Source organism: Scyliorhinus canicula, chromosome 15, assembly GCF_902713615.1.
Source record: "Scyliorhinus canicula chromosome 15, sScyCan1.1, whole genome shotgun sequence".
NCBI lineage: Eukaryota > Metazoa > Chordata > Chondrichthyes > Carcharhiniformes > Scyliorhinidae > Scyliorhinus > Scyliorhinus canicula.
In genome coordinates, this window is record NC_052160.1 from 37292877 (window position 1) to 37305244 (window position 12368).

General features: G+C 45.1%; 1 protein-coding gene across 1 annotated transcript in view; it reads right to left on the minus strand.

The window, feature by feature from the left end:
• Positions 1-12368, minus strand: part of flii (FLII actin remodeling protein) — a 102634-nt gene that overhangs the window by 3752 nt on the left and 86514 nt on the right. Inside the window, exons 22-28 of the mRNA XM_038819643.1 lie at positions 9793-9932; positions 9217-9424; positions 7732-7886; positions 5136-5196; positions 3452-3580; positions 974-1080; positions 557-662 (exon numbers count right to left, since the gene is read on the minus strand). Coding sequence (XP_038675571.1) covers positions 557-662; positions 974-1080; positions 3452-3580; positions 5136-5196; positions 7732-7886; positions 9217-9424; positions 9793-9932 — 906 coding nt within the window. The remainder of the gene's footprint in view (positions 1-556; positions 663-973; positions 1081-3451; positions 3581-5135; positions 5197-7731; positions 7887-9216; positions 9425-9792; positions 9933-12368) is intronic.

Sequence of the window (12368 nt, forward strand, 5' to 3'; positions counted from 1 at the left end):
TTGTAGCCCATGCAACGGTGAAGGTGAAAAACCAGCACCAAACCACAATCTCACTCACTAACAAGGTTATTAAACAACAGCCTCTTGAGGCCTCCATTATCAACTCAGCTGGTTTCAATTAACTTAGGGCCTCTGGGTCTGCATAGCTCATTTCACAACAGCTTCAAAATTCTGCGATTCATAATATATTTTAAGTTTAAACATGTACACATAAGCATCAATTGATATCAATAAGAACTACATTCTTATAGACCAGTATTTTCAGCTGACTTAAAAACATTCACTGCCCTCCAGTATTGACTACTTCCCACACCATTGGTAATCTGTCATTTTGTATGTATCCTTCCTGAAGATCTCAAGTGCCAACGAATAGGTGAGTGACTGTTTCAGACCTGGCATCCTCACCATGGCTGAAAGAACATGCACTCCACCTCCGGAACAGCAGAATCTGATATAAGTCACCTTGTGGGAGACTGCAAACACATTCATCAGCTTCAAGGTCCAGTGTGTTTAGTGTCACTGCCCTGATTTACCTGCTCTAGTTATTTTTACCAACCTCTTTTCCATTGTCCAGTAACATGATGTCATCATCTGCAAGATCATCTTGACAGAAATCAGAGCACTTCTCAGACACAGAGAAATAACCCTTTTCGTTGGAGCACCTTAAAGGAAGAAATAAGAGAAGATAAATTAAGCATTCCACCAATAAGTGCCCCCTGGATCCCACAAAGAAATCGAGATATCTTGAACTAGAATCTGTAGAGATTTTCTGAGGTGGGCTTGGTGTAAACCAGAAGAAGTAAGGGCTCCTTTGGCTGAGAACCAATGCATTAAACAAACCACCAGCTGCATTCAAATGAAAATACTTTTCAATGAGGCCCAAGACAAGCCAATTCTTTTTCAAGTGTGTGGTTCGGGATTACTGAAGTAAGTGTCTAATGGCAAACATGTTCCATCTCTGACCACATCATACCTAAAAAGCCTTGAGTGCTTCATGTATTCTGCATCTTCATCATACTGCTTTGCTCCACCTATTCCGACCCAGAAGAAGTTTTCAGGCTCTTCTCCCTCATTTATCACCTAAAATAACAGCAGAATTTGTACACAGCGAGTCAATAATACAATTTACAGCTCTCAGTTGATCTTCTCAGAACAGCAGTGAAATATGGGTGCAGAAAATCATGTAGCCATGATTCAGGTGCAGCAACTACTGTGCAAATTATCCTGCATGCTCCCAGCTTAGAGTGTCATACATCCCTCGCTGCTTCCCAACTCGGGCACCCTAACACTGAAGTGTAAATTTTATTTATTTATTTTTGAAAATAAATTTAGAGCACCCAAGTACTTTTTCCTAATTAAAGGGCAATTTAGCGTGGCCAATCCACCTAACGTTCACATCTTTGGGTTGTGGGGGCGAAACCCACGCAAACATGGGGAGAATGTGCAAACGCCACATGAACAGTGACCCAGAGCTGGGATCGAACCTGGGACCTCGGTGCTGTGAAGCAGCAGTGATAACCACTGCACCACCATGCTGCCCTTGAAGTGTAAAATTTAGCCCTACAGGACAGTATGCAGAAAAATACTGGCCTAGGTTTTCACAGTCCCTAATTAGGCTCACCACTGATCACTGCTGACAAATCCCAACTGCGATGGTCCTGATAAAGGAGGAAGTCAGCAGTCAGCCCTAGATATCTCTTTAAAATCCTTTACTAATGAACCAAAATAAATACAAAATATTCATCTCAATTTGTTATGGTGTATATTTAATTGACACCTCTAAAAAAAAAAATTAACTGTAAACAAAATTAATTGCTTGGCCCCTTTCTGGAAAACAGATTATTCCGAAATACTGTTGGTAAAACATACTCCTATTTAAAAAAACTGGCCTCACCAAATGCTCAAAAACATATAAAGACATTAACAATACTACTCACCTGAGCCAGATTAAACAAACCTTATGGCTACTGTCATCAGAAAAATAACTATTAAATGTACTTTATTTTTAAAAAATCAATTTCGAGTACCCAATTATTTTTTTCCAATTAAGGGGCAATTTTGCATGGCCAATCCATCTACCCTGCACATCTTTGGGTTGTGGGGCGAAACCCATGCAAACACAGGGAGAATGCAAACTCCACACGGAGAGTTACCCAGGGCTGGGATCGAACCTGGGACCTGGTTGCTGTGAGGCAGCAGTGCTAACCACTGCACCACCGTGCTGCCCGCAATATGTACTTTATGATACTCTACAATAAAGGGAGGTTATATGCAGTCATTGAGGTTCTGTTCACTGTTATGTTACAAGGACCGGACAGGTTAGAGGCAATCTCAGAGCAGAAAGATACAGAACGGCTTTACAAATTTAAGCAGTGAGCATCAGTCAGCGCTTTAGATGTCAATGGTTTACAAAAATTTCTGCTCCCCAACAGCCTCCAACTAATCATTCAATGTGATAATGATAACCGTCAACAGCATAAATATTTTGTTTCTTCAGCTTCTCTACCAGGGTACACAATGGTATCCCACCCACATGACAACTATGTTATCAGCAGGTTAGCCAACAAGTTGGACCTCTGAATACACACCTTTGCAATAGGAACCCAGCTGATTTTCCCCTTCCCTGACCTAGGGTTAATGCTGTAGCCTCCAACTGACTGGAGCACCTATCTCAGCCCACATCAGAAGCTGAACCAACAGCACCTCTCCTAGTTTGTATACATTAACTAACAGAACCATCTTGGAGAACTTTGCAATGTTTGCTCTTGGAAATCAGCATTTCATTTCAAGCAGATCAGTTTCTGAATACGACTGTGGCCTGCAATGGTCGATAGATTGAGCTCAGTTTCAATGCCTTATGGGAAGGACCAAAAAACTGCTGGTTCAAGGGAAGAGATTGGGGCAAGGAGAACACAAAGGAGGCAATGGTAGGGCAGCACGGTAGCATAGTGGTTAGCACTATGGCTTCACAGCACCAGGGTCCCAGGTTCGATTCCAGGCTTGGGTCACTGTATGTGCGGAGTCGGCACGTTCTCCCCATGTCTGCGTGGGTTTCCTCCCACAGTCCAAACGATGTGCGGGTTAGGTGGTTTGGCCAAGCTAAATTGTCCTTAGTGTCCAAAAAAGGTTAGGTGGGGCTATGGGGATAGATGGAGGTGTGGACTTAGGTAGGGTGCTCTTTCCAAGGGCCGGTGCAGACTCGATGGGCCAAATGTAAATTCTATGCGATCACCCACCATCACAGGCCATCACCCACTCAACTGTGCATGTATAAGGAGAACAACAACACTATCTGTCACAGGCACAAAAACAAAGTACCGGGGAGAAAACAACGTAGTGTTATCTTCATCTCATTAATTTTTACCTGCACCGATAAACTGATTTTTCACACAGGAAAGCAAGAGTACTTAAATATTCCTTTTCAGATGTGAAAGTTCGAAAAATTAGTTACCTGTTTGCTGTACGTTTCATCAAACATATTATTCATGATATCTTCAGCAAGTTTGGCCTCGTCTGGGTCTGCTGCACGTCCAACCCAGGTATAGACAATACCTTGGTTATCGATACTCTCAAAAGGCACCTAAGGGAACAGAACATATAGCGAGCAAGCACACAAACTAGTTCAGACTAATCTTTCACCTCTGACCCTTGAAGACAAGTGCTATCCAGCAGGGGTCACTGGGAAATGATCAGGATCAGAGAAATTATTGATTTCCATTCTGTAATCTGGTAATGGAGAACAATTGTAATGCCCCAACTATAACACAGCTGAGAATAGCCAACACAGCACCTACTGGGACTACCTTAGGCATTTCCTATTTTAAACTCTACTATCATCGACATAACATATTCTGTCTCCTAAGGGCAAGGATTCCTTTGGTACAAGGAGATAACCACAACTGCACACTCTAGCTGGAGATTGACCAACACTGAATATAGGAAAGCACACTCTACATTTGTACTCTACCCCTCTTTCAATACAATGTTATTTAATTTACTTTTCCTGCTGTTTAACACTGGGGGTGCTGTTTTCATTGATTTTATTTTTCAGCACCTTGTTCTTCTGTTCCATTCAACCCCTGCCCTCTCTCTTAGTTCCATGTAATTTATTTTACACTTAGCCACACTGAATTTCCATCGGCTGTGTGCTGATATTCCCCGAGTTCTTTTTTCAAATTGGGAATTACAACTCACCAATCTTTGTACATCAGCTTATTGTTCGGACTCTCCACTCCTGAAACCATTACTTTCTCACCAATTTCCTCACCACCAACTCTTTTGTGTCCTCCACTGTTGCTAAATTATCAAACTGCTTATCCGGCATCCAGTACTGAATGAGAAGAAATTTCTAAAGCCTTTGATCCCCATTCCAAATTCTGTTCCCTAGCTACTGACTTCATCCATTTATTGGCAACTGAGACTAATTCAGAGTGTTTGCAACCCAGGTGTCATATTTGACTCTGGGATAAGCTTCCAATCACATATCTGTGCCAATGCCAAGACTGACCATTTCCACCACCTTGATATTGCCTGACTTTGGCTCTGCCCCAGCTCACTTGTGGCTAAAACTTTTATTCATGCCTTTAGACTCAGCTATTGCAACGTACCCACAGCCGACCTATCTTGTCTGCCGCCATATCTTTACATGCACCAAATTTTGTTCCCCCATCACTAATATTCCCTCTGGGCTGTAACATCCATGCAGGTAACACGTTGGCTGCTCTCAAGTTGTCTCGATAGCTACGTTACTTTAATTCTGTCATCTTAAGTATCCCTGTTTTAATTGGTGGCCAAGTCTTCAGTTGCCAAGCCCATTATCTCTGAAATTCCCTCCCTAAACCTCTTCTCTACCTTTTCTAAAACCCTCCTTAAAATCTACCTGTTTGACCAAACTTTGGTCATCTGCTCCAACATCTCATAGCTTGATGTAAAATTTTGTTTTCAAAACTCCAAGTGCCTTGGGATGCTTTATGTTAAAGACGATATATATAGATCAATTACATGTTGATCTATAAATACAAGTTGGTACTGTAGCTAACAACTACACAATACACAGACACAGACAAGGCTTGCCCGCATGTGGGCAGGTACAAGGTTAATCCAATTTAACTTTTAGGTTCATAATTAAGCATTACCTTAAGGATGTAGCAAAAGTCAGAGTTCAACATACTGGAATCTGTACTGATCTGGATACACCTGCAAATATTAAGATTTTATTGTAAAAATAGAAGTTACAAATTTCTCCACGTCATCCTTGTCTGGGCATTACCATCGAACTTTAAAACACAACTGAAAAGCACAACCTGCATCAGGATATTTTCCAACAACATTCGGAAACATTACCAAGACATCTTGGTGACCTGTCCTGATATCTCATTGGGAAAGGAGTAGATCTGGTCTAACAAATGTTAAGCCTTGCTGTGCACATGAGAGCTCCAGAACCAAATCCAGATTCCAGGACTTATTGCAGCCACATTGGGCTGTAACACAAGTGAACTACCCCTTACAGGTACATGGATATTAAACTCATTGTTCAAAGCCCAACTACAGCAGAAGGGGTTAAAACCCAGAGTCAGAGATAAAAGCAACTAGAAACACACACCTCGGCCGGGATTTTCCCCTACCCGGCGGGGCGGGGGGTCCCGGCATACCGGAGTGGCAAATTCTCCGCACCGTTAGGGCCTAGCCCCGCGCCGGAGTGGTTTGCGCCCCGCCGACCGGCGCGAACGGCCTTTGGCGCCCCGCCAGCCGGCGTGAACGGCTGGCCGAAAGGCCTTCACCGGCTGGCGTGAGTTCGCACATGCGCCGGAGCGTCAGCGGCCGCTGACGTCACCCCGGCGCATGCGCGGTGGAGGGGCTCTCCGCCTCCACATGGTGGAGGCCGTGGCGGCGGTGGAAGAAGAGTGCCCCCACGGCACAGGCCCGCCCGCCGATCGGTGGGCCCGATCACGGGCCAGGCCACTGTGGGGGAACCCCCCGGGGTCAGATCGCCCCGCGCCCCTCCCCAGGACCCCGGGGCCCGCTCGCGCCGCCTGCTCCCGCAGGCACCAGAGGTGCTCTGATTTCCGCCGGCGGGATTGTCCCGTCAGCGGCGGGACTTCGGCCCATCGCGGGTCGGAGAATCTCCGCGGGGGGCCCGCCGGCCGGCGCGGCGTGATTCCCGCCCCTGCCGATTCCCAGGTGGCGGAGAATTCCGGCCACGGCAGGGGCGGGATTTACGCCGGCCCCGGGCGATTCTCCGATCCTGCGGGGGGTCGGAGAATACCGCCCCTCATTTTGGATGGGAAGAATAAGGATGATCCTGCTCTCCCTGTACTACCCTATTTCTCCATCACCACCTTTGCCAACCCATGAGCCCTTCCGGCTTCTCCCCACAAATCACTTTATGGGCACCACGGTTATACAAGTGGCTAGCACTGTGGCTTCACAGCGCCAGGGTCCCAAGTTCGATTCCCCGCTGGGTCACTGTCTGTGTGGCGTTTGCACTTTCTTTCTGTGTCTATGTGGATTTCCTCCGGGTGCTCCGGTTTCCTCCCATAGTCCAAAGATGTGCAAGTTAGGTGGATTGGCCATGCTAAATTACCCTTAGTGGCCAAAAAGGTTAGGAGGGGTAATTGGGTTACAGGGATAGGTTGGAAGTGAGGGCTTACGTGGATCGGTGCAGACTCGATGGGCCGAATGGACTCCTTCCGCACTGTATATTCTATGTTCATAGAGTTTACACCAACCCTCTGAGAGAGCACCCTAGCTAGGCCCACTCTCCTGCCCTATCCCTGTAACCATATCTAATCGCTGGAGACTAAGGGCCAATTTATCATGGCCAATCCATCTAACCTGCACATTTTGGACTGTGGGAGGAAACCCATGCAGACACGGGGCGAAAGTGCAAATTCCACACAGTTACCCACGGCTGGAATTGAACCTGGGTCCCTGGCGCTGTGAGGCTTCAAAGCTCCCCTGTTGGGTATTGAACCCAGGTCTCTCACGTGACAGGCTGGGATACTAACCACTCTACTAACAAGGAAGTCTGCTCATGCCTGATGCAGGACAAAATCTGTTCTCAAGTAATAATTTTGATAAGCTTCTATGATGTAATTTTTGTTAACTATAGCGACAAGAGCAGGTTGGAGGCTGTGAACTCTGATTTGTGACTCTCCACCCGACTCCTCCATGTCTCTTCAATTTTGACAAGGTACAAACCAAAAGTGTGATGAAATAATCTCATTCATTGAGATGGGGGTTAGCAGCAGCAGCAATTAAGAACCACCCACAACATAGCATTTTGCTCCATTGAATTTAATGGCAGGAGGCACCAAGCTCCATCCTCTACTACTGTACTGTGGCCACAGTGTTTAACTTTCTATTGGAAGCACAGCACCTACTCACAAAGGTCACTTCACTAGAAGCTTCCTCCCTGTGACCTCTACTACAAAGACAGGCAACGGCATCAGATTCAATAACCAATTAATTCCATTCCAAGTCACAAAACATTCAAATTCACCAAAGGTCTATCACTGTTCCTGATCATCGTGTATCTGAATATCAATATCTGAAATTGCACGCCTAACACCTTGAATGTACCTTTATCATACGGGCTGTAATGGTTCAAGGAGATGGCCTTACCAATATCATCCACTTCTGGTAACAAGTTAGTCACTCACCCGTTTGAGCAGAGTTGGTGTACAGTGAGGAGAAAGAACAAGGAGAAAAGGTCAAAAGCAAAAGCCTCACCTAGAGCACAAAGCACTGCCATTGGTGCGGATGTGATAGAGACTGGGTTGCAGACCATTCTCTGGGGTCTTCTTCTTTCCTTTGTGGATAATAAACTTCCTTTTGAAGTGCGAAAGGAACTTGAGGTTCTCCTGCTGCTGGGTCATCCGTACCACCTGATAGACGCACACAAATTAATCCACCATTATATTTTTATTTTCTCCCTTTCATTTCCAAGCCCCTATCCAACATCCATGCCACCATGTACCAGTGTGGTTCTAGTAGCAACACACACAACTCTGTTTCTCCCTTCCCTTCAGATCTTGTAATAGGATTGGAGGGTCAGCTTGATACCTTTACTGAAGCCATATAATTCACAGGTAATCCTATAGTCTATCGATGCCCTTCCTTTACAAAGATAGGTGAAATAACTATAGGATAGATCAGAACTGAGTTTTCCAGAGCTCTACCACACGGTCACAGAGAAAACAAAGAATAAGTTAATAAAAGCAAAATTTAGCGGATGCTGGATATCTGAAATAAAAACAGGAAATGATGGATAAACTCACACAATGAAATCAGGAGACTGGCTGTTATCATTCACGTCACATTCCCTGCGAAATGACCATCTCCAACAAGATGCAGTTTAACCACCTTCCCTGATATTCATGGTGTTACCCTCTCTGAAGCACCGACTGTCATCTTGGAGGTCACCATTGACCAGAAATTCCATTGGACCAGTTAAAAATGCTGTAGCTGCTCTTACAAGTCAGGTGCTGCGTATTTTGCTGCTGAAGGCTCCCCTCCTGACTCCTCACCACCCACATGATAAAGTCAGGAATGTACTGGAACATTTTCCATATGCCTGCATGGGTGCAGCGACATGAATTACAAAGCCTACCACCATCCAGGAAAAAGCAGCTCATTCTTTGACATTCAATCCACCTTAAATATTTACTCCCTCCACTACCAATGCACAGTAGCAACAGCAGTTTCTGCATTACACACTGCAAGGTTACTTTGGCAGTACCTCCCAAGCCCGCAACCTCCACCATCTTGAAGGACAGTTGGCGCATGAAAGTTCCCCATCCAAGTCACATACCACCCTGACTTGGAAATATATTGTTACTCCTTCACAGTCACTGCATCAAATTTCTGGAACTCCTTACCTAACAGAATTGTGAACGCATCTTCACTAAACAGATTGTAGCAGTCTGAGAATACGGCTCATCGCCATCTCCTCACAAGCATTTATTCCAGGCAATAATTCCCAGCGATTCTAAACTTCCCCAAAACAGCTTTCTTGCCACCAAGAATTATGCCAGAGCAGGATACCCTTTATACTAAAGAGCCAGTGCCTTCAAGCAATTAGAGGATGGGAAAAACTATAGGCAAGGAAAAACCTAAATTTGTCTTCCAGCATTTGAAACGTGTGCTGACAGATAATCCCAAATATAAAAGCCTTGATTATACACAATTTCATGTTGAGAACGCACAACTGTTTACCTCTAGCTTGCCAGGGAAAAGGCTCTCAAATTTCTTCTGTAGGCTGAAGGTGAAAGTTAACCAGCCCATATTGGAAGCCTCTCGGCCCTGCCAGAAGTACACCACACACTGGAAGTCTTCCTCCTGCTGTTTTTCTTCATCATCCCCATCCTCTTCCATCTTCCCTTTATCTTTCTGATCATCTTCATACTCCACTGGAATCCAGTACCTGAAACAAATAAGGAAGGCTGAATGAGAACGATACTTACTACAAACACACAAGGCAGGCTAGGGAACGTAGGTGGGGTACAGCAGGAAAGCAACCTGGAATCACATAATTTACTTTCTGAAACGGACTTAAATGAATTGGAATGGAGAAATTACTTGTGCACGCAGCTGGAAGAATGAGTACGGTGCAGGTATCAATTCAATTGAGTAGTTCAGATTATATTCTAACACCATAAACTGCAAATACAAAGCTTAAATAATGTATGAGACTTAATATGAATGCGTTCCAGCCAAACTGGTTCATAAAAACATGATATTGTACTAGTGTAGTTATCTAGTTTAATATATAACTTCACTTTAACTAGTTACCTGCAAAGAAAGACGTAACAGTCCTGTGTGTAAAAATGACCAAAATCTTCTTCAGGAAGGCGTGCAAATTTCTTTCCTTCGAGCACAAAGCCTTCCATCCCATCCAGGTCCTCATTCCACTCCTCCATTAACTGCTCAGCCTGAAGTTAGAAACCAAGACTCAACTGCTTGTTGAACAAACTGCATCTCATTTGCACCAACAAACAGAGAAAACTTACAGGGTTAACAATAGTTTTAAATTCATTCAAGGGCACGGAATTTTTAGAAAGCGGAATACCTCCAAAACATTACTGCCATAATTAACAGGGACCATGAGCTAGCCAGTCAGTCCTTTGAGCCTGTTCCACTATTCGATTAGCTCATGACTGATCTGTATCTTAACTCCATTTACCCATATCCCTTAACACTCTTACCTAACAAATATCTATCTCAATTTTGAATTTTCTAATATACCCTTATTCTTAACAGCTTTTGGGGAAAAGAGAGCTCCATATTTCCACTGCCTTCTCTTTAAATGTTTCTCAACATCACCCCTATAAACAGTAGCTCTGATCTTAATTTGGCTGACGTGATCTATATGGACTTCCAAAAAGTGTTTGATAAAGTACCAGATATAAGCTTTATACCAAAGTTGAATTACATGGTGTAATATCCCTCAGGGAACCTATGAGATGGGAATTCTGGGCTTCCCAAGCTCCTTGCAGAGTACGAGCTCCCCCGCTAGGGGCGGGTTATATCAATTAACCCATGTATACAAGGTGGGCCAATAAGGCACCAACCTCAGTAGGAATCTACCGGGTAGTGTACGTATCAAAACTTGTTTCTTATTTTACTCAGTGTGAACTCCCCGTGTCCTTATTAAACTGATGACAAGGAGTAAACTGGTTTGCTGTCAATGCTGTGACCTACTCAACTGAGCCACATTTTTGATTTTCTGCATCAAAATATGTATTTCTTTGATTCGCCATGCCTCTGTTTGGGCGGTTAGATGCTTTTGGCACCGGTGTTGAAGACTGGAACCAATATGCTGAACGAATTATTTCTTCCAGGCCAACATCATCACAGAGACTGAGCACCAGACGGTCATACTATGAACGGCCTGTGGACTACAGACACTTGGGGTGATCCAGAGTCTCACGTACCCAGCGACACCAGATACGCAATCATTCAACCAGCTTGTGTTACTTGTGGTGCAACACTTTAACACAGTCCCATTGATAATTCAGCAGAGAGGTCCACCGGTGAGTCCGTCACCGAGTTTGTACCTTGGCTACAGAAGATAGCAGAGTTTTGTGAGTATGGAAGGGTTTTGTCCAATATGCTCCATGATCGTTTGGTCTGCGGTATTAGAAATATGGAGACTCTGAAAAAATCTTTGGGCAAAGTCTCCCTAACTTTACAGCAGGCACTTCAAACCTCCCTATCCCAAGAAAGTGCGGAATGAGGTGTCTAAGAGATACAAAGGATGGACGTGAACATCTTGTGGCATCACCACTCACGCGATATCCCCGTGGCCCGGAACGAACACCGCTGCCACTATGGCCACTGGGCGTAGAGCTGGCCACTGGGACGTGCAACGTCACCCCATTCGACTGAAGGTCATTCTGGCCTGTCTGCGATGTTTGGATGTCGGCCCAGTCATACCCGTGGGCAGAGGAGGGCCAGTGCTACAGGCACCCTACAGGTCGAGGTAGGCATCAACCCCGGGGCCAGGCCTTGCAACTGGATGACCCAGAAGAGGCAGAGGATGAGGCTGAGATGCAGCTGAATTGTTTGGTAGTGCTCCTATTCGTGCTCTGATACCAATGAGTGGTCATATGCTCCAAATGGAGTTAGATACGAGTGCGGTTATCTGTGATGGTGCAGAGCACTTTTGATCTTATCAAACAAGGATTGCATATTTTGTCTTTGGCAGACACGGCGGCCTGTTTGGCCACTTATACAGGGGAACGGCTGAATATTGTGTGTTCCACCCTCACTCCGGTGGTTCACCAATCAGTGCGCCTTCCCCTCATTTTTGTGAAAGGAAACTGCCCTAGCCTGTTGGGCCGTGATTGGCTGCACCAGCTGCAGTTGGATTGGCAGCATATCCTCCAAGTGGGGTCTGGCAGTCCGCGTACAGTACTGAACAAATTCCCAGAGGTTTTCTAACCTGGCTTGGGTACTATTAAAGGGCTATGGCCAAAATCCAGGTGGACCCAGAAGCCCGGCCCCGATATCTTTGTGGCGCAGTTCCCTACGCTATAGTGGAGACGGTCGAGATCGAACTTCAGCATTTAGAAAGTTTGGGCATCATTCAGCCAATGCACTTCGCTGATTGGGCGTTACCCAAACATAGGAACATTGGAATTAGGAGAAGTAGGCCATTCAGACCCTCGAGCCTGCTCCACCATTCAGCCAGGTCATGGTTGATCTCTTCCTGGTCTCAAATCCACTTCCCTACCTGTTCCCCATATCCCTTTAACTTGTTTTTAAAATCAGAAATATATCTATCTCTTTCTTGAAACCATTTAATGATTCAGACGCTACCACACTATGGGGCAGCAAGTTCCACAAATTCACCACCCACTGCGAGA